This window comes from Ylistrum balloti, unplaced genomic scaffold, assembly GCF_031769215.1.
Source record: "Ylistrum balloti isolate Yb309-2 unplaced genomic scaffold, AGI_CSIRO_Ybal_v1 Utg369986, whole genome shotgun sequence".
Taxonomy (NCBI): Eukaryota; Metazoa; Mollusca; class Bivalvia; order Pectinida; family Pectinidae; genus Ylistrum; species Ylistrum balloti.
Genome location: NW_026782071.1, coordinates 991,270 through 1,005,014, shown reverse-complemented (window position 1 = coordinate 1,005,014; position 13,745 = coordinate 991,270). Strand labels below are relative to the sequence as shown.

At 39.6% G+C, this 13,745-nt stretch overlaps 1 protein-coding gene across 1 annotated transcript; it reads right to left on the bottom strand.

Moving 5' to 3' along the window:
- Positions 1-4,459: 4,459 nt before the first annotated feature.
- Positions 4,460-5,098, bottom strand: LOC132547866 (uncharacterized; the record flags this gene model as incomplete). The annotated part of the gene is made up of 1 exon (XM_060211670.1): positions 4,460-5,098. A coding segment is annotated over one exon (639 nt), but the record flags the coding sequence as incomplete, so codon positions are not given.
- Positions 5,099-13,745: the final 8,647 nt, after the last annotated feature.

The window sequence follows — 13,745 nt, the reverse complement described above, 5'->3', positions numbered from 1 at the left end:
CACTGACGAGACCTACAAGGACGAAACAGCTGTATGGTGTACCATCACAGAAGAGTCCTAGAAGGACGAAACAGCTGTATGGTGTAGCATCACTGACGAGCACCAGAAGGAGGAAACAGCTGTATGATGTAGCATCACAGGCGAGTCTTAGACGGACGAAACTGCTGTATGGTGTAGCATCACTGACGAGTCCTAGAAGGACGAAACAGCTGTATGATGTAGCATCTCTGACGAGACCTACAAGAAAGAAACAGCTGTATGATGTAGCATCACTGACGAGACCTACATGGACGAAACAGCTGTATGATGTAGCATCACTGACAAGTCCTAGAAGGAAGAAACAGCTGTATGATGTAGCATCACTGACGAGACCTAGAAAGAGGAAACAGCTGTATGATGTAGCATCACTGACGAGGCCTAGAATGACGACACAGCTGAATGATGTAGCATCACTGACGAGCACCAGAAGGAGGAAAAAGCTGTATGATGTAGCATCACTGACGAGACCTACAAGGAGGAAACAGCTGTATGATGTAACATCACTGACGAGACCTAGAAGGAGGAAACAGCTGTATGATGTAGCATCACTGACGAGACTTAGAAGGAGGAAACAGCTGTATGATGTAGCATCACTGACGAGACCTAGAAAGAGGAAACAGCTGTATGATGTAGCATCACTGATGAGACCTAGAAGGACGAAACAGTTGTATGATGTAGCATCACTGACGAAACCTACAAGGACGAAACAGCTGTATGATGTAGCATCACTGACGAGTCTTAGAAGGAGGAAACAGCTGTATGATGTAGCATCACTGACGAGGCCTAGAATGACGACACAGCTGAATGATGTAGCATCACTGACGAGCACCAGAAGGAGGAAAAAGCTGTATGATGTATCATCACTGACGAGGCCTAGAAGGAGGAAAAAACTGAATGATGTAGCATCACTGGCGAGTCTTAGAAGGACGAAACAGCTATATGGTGTAGCATCACTGACGAGTCCTAGAAGGACGAAACAGCTGTATGGTGTAGCATCACTGACGAGTCCTAGAAGGACGAAACAGCTATATGGTGTAGCATCACTGACGAGTCCTAGAAGGAAGAAACAGCTGTATGATGTAGCATCACTGACGAGACCTACAAGCTGACATCACTGAAACAGGACTGTATGGTGTACCATCACAGAAGAGTCCTAGAAGGACGAAACAGCTGTATGGTGTAGCATCACTGACGAGTCCTAGAAGGAAGAAACAGCTGTATGATGTAGCATCACTGACGAGACCTACATGGACGAAACAGCTGTATGATGTAGCATCACTGACGAGACCTACAAGGAAGAAACAGCTGTATGATGTAGCATCACTGACGAGACCTAGAAGGAGGAAAAAACTGTATGATGTAGCATCACTGGCGAGTCTTAGAAGGACGAAACAGCTGTATGATGTAGCATCACTGACGAGACCTACAAGGACGAAACAGCTGTATGATGTAGCATCACTGACGAGACCTACCAGGACGAAACAGCTGTATGATGTAGCATCACTGACGAGACCTACAAGGACGAAACAGCTGTATGATGTAGCATCACTGACGAAACCTACAAGGACGAAACAACTGTATGATGTAGCATCACTGACGAGACAGCTGTATGATGTAACATCACTGACGAGACCTAGAAGGAGGAAACAGCTGTATGATGTACCATCACTGGCGAGCACCAGAAGGAGGAAAAAGCTGTATGATGTATCATCACTGACGAGGCCTAGAAGGAGGAAAAAATTGTATGATGTAGCATCACTGGCGAGTCTTAGAAGGACGAAACAGCTATATGGTGTAGCATCACTGACGAGTCCTAGAAGGACGAAACAGCTGTATGGTGTAGCATCACTGACGAGTCTTAGAAGGACGAAACAGCTATATGGTGTAGCATCACTGACGAGTCCTAGAAGGAAGAAACAGCTGTATGATGTAGCATCACTGACGATACCTACAAGGACGAAACAGCTGTATGATGTAGCATCACTGACGAGACCTAGAAGGAGGAAACAACTGTATGATGTAGCATCACTGGCGAGTCTAAGAAGGACGAAACAGCTATATGGTGTAGCATCACTGACGAGTCCTAGAAGGACGGAACAGCTGTATGATGTAGCATCACTGACGAGACCTACAAGGACGAAACAGCTGTATGATGTAGCATCACTGACGAGACCTACCAGGACGAAACAGCTGTATGATGTAGCATCACTGACGAGACCTACAAGAACGAAATAGCTGTATGATGTAGCATCACTGACGAGTACTAGAAGGACGGAACAGCTGTATGGTGTAGCATCACTGACGAGACCTAGAAGGACGGAACAGCTGTATGATGTAGCATCACTGACGAGACCTAGAAGGACGGAACGGTTGTATGATGTAACATCACTGACGAGTACTAGAAGGACGGAACAGCTGTATGGTGTAGCATCACTGACGAGACCTAGAAGGACGGAACAGCTGTATGATACAGTTTGCTTTATTGGTTGATTTTGTTGTATGTTTCTAACTCTAATGTTTGAATTAAAATGTGCTGCTACTCATTTGTATGTTACTTGTACAACCATCTTATGTGTTTTGTTGAACCGATGTGAGATATTCTTAAGTAGCAATAATAATCATCATTTAAGTATATCTCACAATTTTTAAATCATTCCAGTAGAAAACCTTTAATACGTAGTTTATTCGTAAACCAACATTTTTGTAACATAATTCAGTGTTTGTAACCAAAGATGGCAACATTAAAAAACATGGAAATGTTCGGACGAAGTTGTCTCGCTATGTGTTGTCATTTGACTAATTTAACACTTAATCTAAAGTGAAAGTTGTGTTTGTAGTTATATTTTTTTTATGATTTTTATCTTTATTTCGTTAAAGGGAAATGGTATCGTAAACAAACATGAACAGGTATAATACAAAGTTATGAGATGCAGCGGAGTAGTGGATCAAACCAGACAAATACATGTTAACTTAATAGCAGAAACAAACAGCAGGTTAACTCTTAGTAAAGTTGACGGTTGACGACGTCATCTCATTTGTCACTGAGTTAAGTTGTCAGTTGCATGTATACAGTATACGTAGATTCCATTACAGAAAGCTGATGAAAAACATGGGATGCTTTCTGATGCAATGTCTAGGGGAAAATGAAAGACAAATAATTCTCGAAATTCTATTCCTGTTATTCAAGGCCACTGCTTTATCAATATATCTCGATGTTGAAATCAAAATACATACACGTATACAAAAGATTCATGTAAATACTGAAATATGTCTTAGACAGTAATTTGTAAGGTGAGGAAAAATCAAGCGTATTGTCCTTTTCTTGGAGAAGAAGGCTTTAAGGAAGAGCATAATTCTTTGGCGATCGATTTTTTAAAGACACGAGTAACGTCACTGTGTATCTAAATCGTCCGTTACAAGTTGTTGCCAAGCAATAAATTTGAGTCCTAATTTACTCAGCCAGTTTTGTATCTAGCGCTTTAGTTTATTATCCCGTCGTTTCTTGTCACGTGATAGATTGACTTCACGTGGCATATAATGTGACCGTCATTTGTATTTATAGACTAACGCTAAAATGCTGTATCACTAATTAAATTTTGTGATTCAATTAGCATGTATAAGCCAAAATCTAAGTAATTAGGAGATGAAGTGCGCATTTTACAGCGAAATACATGTTTTTTAATTGTCGATTTCAGTACTCCACTTTCTTAAAGGAACTGGGTGATTTAAATCAGGATCAAGGAAAAAAAAGAAAAAATAAATAATTGATAAGGTTTTACTTCTCCCTTTAGTGCCCTAACGATATTTGAAGATAATTAGATAAACATTCTGCATTGTAATTGTGTTTCCTTATAAGTGTTCCTCATTATTCTTAACACGCAGTAAACTTTTTATCTTTTATCTTTCATAAACAATATAAATTGCTACTTTTGTTCTCCACGTGGGCGATATATAATGTAAGTAGGTTGATAAAGTCCAGTTTGTACTCAAGAGCGATGGACCCAGAAAACATAGAAGACGAACACACAAACAAACAAACAAACAATCATTAACAACGAAACCATTTATACATGGTATACGTGATGTATGAAGATATTTGAACCGGATGTTCATTAATGGAAACAACATATTCTTTAATGTAGAGACATTTTCAGTCATATCAAGACTGAAAATTCCTACGAATTTTGTAAATTCATACTTTCAGCAATGGCGTGATAATATTCGACGTGAATATATATATATATATATATCTTGCTTTACAGAACTACAGAACACAAATTTAAACACCATTGGAAGTGCTTGTTGTTCTATCGCTGTGTTGGAATATCACATTTTTCTTTTTTGATAATCATTAGCCATCTTCGTCTATCATAGCTTCCGGTCTACCATATAGCTGGAAGTATCAAACCTATGAATGCGATCAAACTAAGATACGAGAAATAAGTGTGTTTTTTTTTCTTTGGGGGGATGTAGAGGGTGGGGGATGTGGGGGTGGGGGGGTGTAGAGGGTTTGGGATGTGGGGGGATGTAGAGGGTGGGGGATGTGGGGGGGATGTAGAGGGTGGGGGATGTGGGGGTTGGGGGATGTGGGGGTGTAGAGGGTGGGGGATGTGGGGGGATGTAGAGGGTGGGGGATGTGGAGGGATGTAAAGGGCGGGGGATGTGGGGGAATGTAGAGGGTGGGGGATGTGGGGGGATGTAGAGGGTGGGGGATGAAGAGGGTGGGGGATGTGGTGGGATGAGAGGGTGGGGGATGTAGAGGGTGGGGGTGCAGAGGGTGGGGATGTAGAGGGTGGGGGATGTGGGGGGATGTAGAGGGTGGGGGATGTAGAGGGTGGTTGATGTAGAGGGTGGGGGATATGGGTGGTGGGGGATGTGGGGGGATGTAGAGTGTGGGTGATGTGGGGGGATATAGACGGTGGTTGATGTGGGGAGATGTAAAGGGTGGGGGATGTGGGGGGATGTAGAGGGTGGGGGATGTGGGGGGATGTAGAGGGTGGGGGATGTGGGGGGATGTAGAGGGTGGGGGATGTGGGGGGGATGTAGAGGGTGGGGGATGTAGGGGGATGTAGAGGGTGGGGGATGTGTGGGGGATGTAGAGGGTGGGGGATGTGTGGGGAATGTAGAGGGTGGGGGATGTGGGGGGGTGAAGAGGGTGGGGGATGTGTGGGGGATGTAGAGGGTGGGGGATGTGGGGGGGTGTAGAGGGGGGATGTGGGGGGATGTAGAGGGTGGGGGATGTGGGGGGGGTGTAGAGGGTGGAGGATGTGTTGGTGATGTAGAGGGTGGGGGATGTGGGGGGTGTAGAGGGTGGGGATGTAGAGGGTGGGGGTGTAGAGGGTGAGGGATGTGTAGGGGTGGGGGATGTGGGGGGGGGATGTGGGGGATGTGGGGGATGTAGAGGGTGGGTGTTGAAATATCACATTTTTCTTTTTTGATAATCATTAGCCAATACGTCTATCATAGCTTCCGGTATACCATATAGCTGGAAGTATCAAACCTATGAATGCGATCAAACTAAGATACGAGAAATAAGTGTGTTTTTTTTTTTTTTTTTCTTTGGGGGGGATGTAGAGGGTGGGGGATGTGGGGGGATGTAGAGAGTGGGGGATGTAGAGGGTGGGGGATGTGGGGAGGGATGTAGAGGGTGGGGGATGTAGGGGGGGGGTGGGGTGGGGGGCAGGAGTTGGTTCAGGTTTTGTTTTTGTTTTGTTTTGTTTTTTTAAACACCACACGGTAATAAGATCGTTTCCACGCGGTAACTTGACAAATGAAGTGCTTTGAGTTTTATCACCTCAATAAAAATGAAATGGTTACAACAGTAGACGAACCTCCCAACGGAAAAAAACTATGTCAACCATGTTGTGGAGACAGCTAGCGGGTAAGGGAAAGAACCGTAATTAACTGCAAGAGACAAGAGATGTATGTGTTTCACTCATTTGAACTCCTTCTAAGATGGCTGCTAGCGGGTTAGGGCCTTCCATTCTTTATTCATCTTGACAATTACGAGCGAAACAATATCGGTGTGAGATATGGCTTTATATTTCTTTAATTTCCGAAACGTGTAGTGCTAAATGACATAAAAGTATGACAAAACGCAGGTTTCTAAATGTATGAATTTGTACCTATACATAATTTAGTGTTACTTTGACTAGTGTAGTTTAGATTAGATCTGACAAATAACGTTTCCTTTACGTCAAAGTACAAACTTTACGACGTGTAATGAGGGATCATGTCTTTAATTAGATTGTTATCGGTTTAGCCAACTAGAGTTATGTCCCCTCGTCCATATCTATGAAATCGGTGACGTCTCGTGGCAACAATATCCGCGAAAATAATTCGTTACATATGCTTCAAATAATTTGCATTGAGTAATATTCTCTCACTTTCGGAGGGGGTTGGGGGATCAGGGGGAATGGGGGTTGGGGGGTCGGGAGAAAGGGGGAGGAATACTGACACTTAATGATGACTCGATTGAACATATATTGATTAACGACATGTGACGCTGGAAAATTCTTTATACACAAACACACAGCTATCCTTCATATAATATCCACACTGTATGGAGTTCAATCCTCGATACTTTTTTTGTTCTTTGACAAAGTGTATTTGAATGTTCCTTTTCTAGATAACAATATCCCCGACACATCTATGGATCAAACCAAGGACACCTTCACAATATCGCGAATTTTCGTGCACGATGCCGACAGCGACTGTAACATAAACTAATTGCACTAGGTTTCGAGGGATACACAATGATGAACGAGGAGATTATAGGGAAGTTTCATGGTCATCCTAATGATCTCACTGTAAAATATTTCCTTGTTGATGCGAAATATTATGCCTGGTGGCTCCGTTGTTGTTTACCATGATCTGGCATGGTAACATGACATTACTTATTTGGCTTGGCCAAGATTTTACACGTGTTTTCAGTTAAGTAGGAGACGCTTACCTTGTACTATTTTGGGAGTTTCGGTGTGATATTTCGCTCTACGTCATATTTTGCTCTAGTTTGAATTAAGGTTCTATTGACAAGTTAATTTTTCATTGTTGTATTTTTCTTGACAGAACATTTCATAACGTATAAGATTAAAACGCAATATCAGTGATTTGCTATAGAATTCTGTCTTCTAAAAATGATTTATTACAGCGTTGCTTTGTTTTTGCTGCCTGGTAAATTTATATCTAATGATGACGTCAGATTTATCTTTATCATACGTTTTACAAGCATTTGTCAAAAGTTATTCAACCCTGTATTTTGTGGACAAAGCTAATTTTCAGATCTATGTCATTCTTTACCCTAGTTTTGCAATGGATTTTGTTGAGTGCGGACCTTAAACAATCTCATCCAAGTGGTTGAGTTTTTCTATCGAGTGAATTGTTATATTGCTTCAGCACTGTTATGTATCGTTGTCAGCTTAACTAATCGCACAATCATCGATGTGGAATGTTTGAAATATTAACGAGGCTTTTCAATCTTGACAATTAAATGAAGTGAAAATGCGGCCTTAATTTCAGAATCAGTGTGGGTTTGTGTTGCTTTACAATACCGAATTATTTCCGGGAAACAAAATTGAAAAGCACAATTTTACCATCTAAGAAATATTTACAACACACAGCTTCAGGTGTCACGCTGATCTTAATATGTGAAACAAGGATCAACATCATACAGCTTTAGTAAAAGTATATGGTTACGTAATCTTACGGATTACATCAATAATAATTCATATGGAATGAAATACAATGTCATTTAGTAATAACCTGTATATTTCCTTGTTCTCTCCCGCTACATGTTTGTAGCTAATGATTCAAAGTCATTGAATGCCTTTTCTCAAGATCGGTTGATAGCTTAAGAAGGTCATTATATTCAGGGAAACACCAACAAAATTTCATATAGAAATTGATCGATTTGTATTTATGCCAAATCGCTTGGTACCTGACTTTTCTCGTCTACTTCATACAATGGAATGACATCCTACCTCGTGTCAAATTATTGCGTCTTCCTTGGCCTTATTGCCTTAACAGATGAGTGGTTTCAAACATCATTGTAATCTAACAGTACTGTTCTGATATCTTGATATCGTACGAATCTTCTGTTAAAACTTGGACTACATGAACAAAGTCAAACGCTCTATACACCAAACCTAGCAGATGTTTGTGTCAAATGAAAACTGCTCGAAGGATGATCCATATTTTTGATTGCATGAGTAAAAAGCCACAGGATTGCGCGGTAGAATTTATTGGTAAAAGCGATTGACTCTGCTTGTGGTGCAGCTCATTTGAAACATTTCAGTACATCTCAGTCTAGAGATTTGTCAGTTTCTCTTTATTCTATAGCCGATGATGTTGCTGTAAACGATAGCGTCTTGATTCTTGATTCCGTAAATCCATACAAGTGAATGGCAGGTCTAATACTTTAGAATAAGATAAAGTAGAGTCAAGCAATGAATTAAATTTCATAAGGATATGATTTTGGTAATGTGTAACTATTGTTGCCTTGAAAATTATTTTTCTCTGATAATGACTGTAGAGTTTGTAATACTCGCGGTAATATAATTTCGCTATATCCGCGATCTGTAAAGATAGTTTAGGTTAAAAATTAATAAACAAGGCTGATTTTTAAAAAATTTGAATGGACTTCTTGTAAAAGTTAATGTTTAAATTTGACATTTGTATTATTTCATATGATTTAGGCGAGTTATAAAAAAGTTTGCTTCAGCACAAAATCTATGCATGAGCATGAGAATGGTTTCATGAATACGGGCCCTGAACATAGATATGCGCAGAATTTGATACTCGGGAACTAGTCACAAATATTAGCTCCCACAAAACAATACTGTACAATGATGGCTGAAGAGGTGTGCTTTTAGCTGATAAGACAATATAAACGGTGTCAACAATCTTTACAACGATCAATAGAATACAGAAACATTCTCGTTGGAATCTAGGTAATACTGATAAGTATTTCATCAGTATAAGTTAAAGTCGCTTAGGTAAAATTTAAAAAAAATGGTTTGAGTTTTAAAGCTTACCAAATGAACCTCTTGGGATCTACCACGCTGTGATGCTAAACGTAGAACATTCAGTTTGTTTTGTAACGACACAAGTGTTCCTTTTGTTCCTGTCAAATTACATACATAACAATCGTACTGGTGACAGGGCTTGCGAGGAAGTTGCCTGTTTTTATAACTCATTGTTCTCTATATTTCAGAGAAATCATGTTTGTAATATCACTTCAACTACTGTAAACGACAATTCGAGGCATGCATATTTTTTCCGTCTTGGCATCACTATCCAGTTGCTCCTAAGGTTTCAAAATTTCGGCCCTTAGAGCCTTGGAAAGACAAAAGGACAATTGATGCAGTCTAATTCATTGTTTAGCTCTGCTGCAAATATGCAGTTTTTGTATAACCCTTGAGATTGCGTGTGGTAGGCACTTCTGGTGTACTTAAAGTAACTGGGGTTTGCGTAACCTGCAAGCCAAGATTTAATTCATTCGAATAGAGGCACGGTTCAGAATATACACAAATACTTGACATAATCAGATATATGAATATTAAATCATCGGGATAATACACCTCCATATGTCGATTTTGACATTTTGTTTTTTAAGTTAATTTGGTTTGTTGCGACAATGTTAACACCATCAGTTGGTGATGAAGGTGTGTGTCTATCCAGAAACGGAAAATTCACAACAGGAAAATTGAAATCATCACGCTTATCGTTAAGCTTGGTGGAAAGCTGTCTATGTTGGTTTCAATGAAGGAAAAGATCGAGATAAGCGGCTAATGTGGAAGAGTCTGTCATGCCCTTGATTTCCAAAAAAAGGGACGTGGTCAAAATCTCTTGTTATTTAAAAACAAGACATCATCAATATATCTGAAATGAAAAAAATAGGACCATGCAAGATTCCTGTGACCAGTTTTGATAAGCTCTTCGATAAATTCAACAAAAAGAAGTCAATAATCAGGCAGACGCAGTTAGTTTCCATAGGTATGCCAATAGTCTGTTGGAATGTCTTGCCAACAGACTCAAGAAAGATATTGTCAACCGGAAACTCAGTCATGTTTATGATTTCGTCTTCTGTATGTTTCATCTTCGATTTGGACGTATTTTTTCGCTCAAGTATATATAACTCACAAAAACGTATTTGTACAGCAGTTCACTTTTCTTGATTGGCGCGAGAGGTTTGCTTTTCACTAGACTGGTCAGTATGTACGCGTTCGACGATCTATAAAACCGTGCACATCAATAAAATACATTTTCGTTGGAGTTCTGTCCACAAATTGACATCTAAACTTATTTCTTCGGTATAGTCACTGAAGTATAATATAAACACGCTTTTGAGTTTTACCGCCTACCAGTGGAAGCTCCTGGGAACTACAACGCTGTGATGACATACGTAGCATTTCCAGTTTATTTTGTAACGACAAAAATGTTTCTTTTGTACCTGTCAAATTACGTTCAAAACAACCTTCCTAGGTACTGCTGATGCGTACTGATGAGGGAGTTCTGCATTTATAATGACTCATTGTTATTTACATGTCAGAGAAATCATGTTTCAAAATAAGACTAAAACTATTCTAAACGACAATTTGAAGCATACATAGATTTTCTTTTTGGCACCACTGACGAGTCCTAGAAGGACGAAACAGTCATGTGATGATGCAGTCGAATTCATTACTTGGCTCCTGTGTCTAACTCTGAATTGTTATTGGAAGATGCTACTAATATTTACTTTTATCGTGTAACTGGCTCTTTCATTGTCGGAATACACCTGCCACATATATTTTGCTGTATTCGGTCGTGACGGGAAACAGCTTTATTTTAGCACGTGCATTAATTCGACAGAATAACTCTCTGAATTTACTTAAATATTACGTTGAACAATATAAATAACTGTTGAATTTAGTTATTATATATGCTTTAATGAATGAGTTTATTTATGGAAATACAAAAATCGCTGTCATATCCGTTGCAGTTTGGAACTACATTCCTGCGGGGAGCAATCATTTGGCGTAAGTCATCAGGCAAACTTCAGTGCAACGTCGACGTCAGGTAAACACAGATTGAACAATAAAACTGTTGAAATTCGATAGGCTGATGTTCAATCAATGTTGCGGGATAAATTGAATACATGACAATATAATCTCTATGTCTGCCTTTGGTATAATCTTTGAGATTGCAGATGGTTGATATTGCTGGTGAAATTTAGCCTCCGAGACTTGCCGTATCCTCCATGCCACATTTTAATCCATTGGAATAGTGACACGGTTTCGAATATACAAATATGCTCTTTTGAAATGATTAGATAGGAAAACATATTAATTTCATTGTATTCCGGGGTAAGTGCACTTCCGTGTGCAGATTTTGACATCTTTCTTCGATCAAATTTGATTTCTCTTTGTTACCTCGTACGACTGGCGAGTCCCGGAAGGACGAAACAGCCGTATGATGCAGTTTAGTTCATTATTTGGCGCTACTGCAGTGTTATCTTGTTCTAAGTTTATTTTGAATAGTGCAATTGTGATGTGTGTATTTTCAGCGCAATCAATGATGAAGACTTTTTGGTAGTTTCCTGGCAACGATATGTTAAGAAAGCATCCAATTTCTACGTGCGATATGTAGTTAGTTGTTGTCTTTGCTCCTGCGTTTGTCCGGTGGGTCTATTGGTGATCGCAGTGATCTCATTTGAGGACAAAGATTCTTTCCTTTTTTTCCTTTGTACATTCCTATCAGATTTAAGGTTGTAGACACTACTGGTAGACTTTGTATACCTCTAGGTTTTACTTTAACCTTTGTACATTCCTATCAGATTTAAGGTTGTAGACACTACTGGTAGACTTTGTATACCTCTAGGTTTTACTTTAACCTTTGTACATTCCTATCAGATTTAAGGTTGTAGACACTACTGGTAGACTTTGTATGCCTCTAGGTTTTACTTTAACCTTTGTACATTCCTATCAGATTTAAGGTTGTAGACACTACTGGTAGGCTTTGTATACCTCTAGGTTTTACTTTAACCTTTGTACATTCCTATCAGATTTAAGGTTGTAGACACTACTGGTAGACTTTGTATACCTCTAGGTTTTACTTTAACCTTTGTACATTCCTATCAGATTTAAGGTTGTAGACATTACTGGTAGACTTTGTATACCTCTAGGTTTTACTTTAACCTTTGTACATTCCTATCAGATTTAAGGTTGTAGACACTACTGGTAGACTTTGTATGCCTCTAGGTTTTACTTTAACCTTTGTACATTCCTATCAGATTTAAGGTTGTAGACACTACTGGTAGACTTTGTATACCTCTAGGTTTTACTTTAACCTTTGTACATTCCTATCAGATTTAAGGTTGTAGACACTACTGGTAGACTTTGTATTCCTCTAGGTTTTACTTTAACCTTTGTACATTCCTATCAGATTTAAGGTTGTAGACACTACTGGTAGACTTTGTATACCTCTAGTTTTTACTTTAACCTTTGTACATTCCTATCAGATTTAAGGTTGTAGACACTACTGGTAGACTTTGTATACCTCTAGGTTTTACTTTAACCTTTGTACATTCCTATCAGATTTAAGGTTGTAGACACTACTGGTAGCCTTTGTATACCTCTAGGTTTTACTTTAACCTGTATGACACATTTAATTCTGTAAACAGGACCACTGCCTACCCTATCTACATATTAAGAATTTTATTATATTATGAGGTTGTCGACCCTCTTTATTGATAAATTTTCATTTATTGTGCCAGGGTTTTTTTCTTATTTTGTTTACGAGATTTCCAAACTTAGATCCCAAGCGTCAGTCAAAAAGATTAAACGATGCACCCTCAAATGCTAAGTTTAATCGTTAGAAATGCTAGATGCCTAATCTTCCTGAAATTATAAGATTATAAGATATATGAAATTTACTAAATCAATTGAGCCTAGTGCCTTTTCCCATTCAGTTTTTGCATTTTTTTCTATCGGCTTGGATTTTCTTCATCTGCATCTTCGGTTTAACATTTAGATCCTTAGCATCACAGACGAGTCCTAGAAGGACGAAACAGCTGTATGGTACAATTAAATTCATTGCTTGGCTCTGAAGTACCTTGCCCTTACCATTACTGACGAGTCCTAGAAGGACGAAACAGCTGTATGATGCAATTAAATTCATTGCTTGGCTCTGATGTACCTTGCCCTTACCATTACTGACGGGTCCTAGAAGGACGAAACAGCTGTATGGTACAATTAAATTCATTGCTTGGCTCTGAAGTACCTTGCCCTTACTATTACTGACGATTATAAGGACGAAACAGCTGTATGATGCAATTAAATTCATTGCTTGGCTCTGATGTACCTTGCCCTTACCATTACTGACGGGTCCTAGAAGGACGAAACAGCTGTATGATACAATTAAATACATAGCGTGGCTCTGAAGTACCTTGCCCTTACTATTACTGACGAGTCCTAGAAGGACGAAACAGCTGTATGATGCAATTAAATTCATTGCTTGGCTCTGATGTACCTTGCCCTTACCATTACTGACGGGTCCTAGAAGGACGAAACAGCTGTATGATGCAATTAAATTCATTGCTTGGCTCTGAAGTACCTTGCCCTTACTATTACTGACGGGTCCTAGAAGGACGAAACAGCTGTATGATGCAATTAAATTCATTGCTTGGCTCTGATGTACCTTGCCCTTACCATTACTGACGAGTCCTA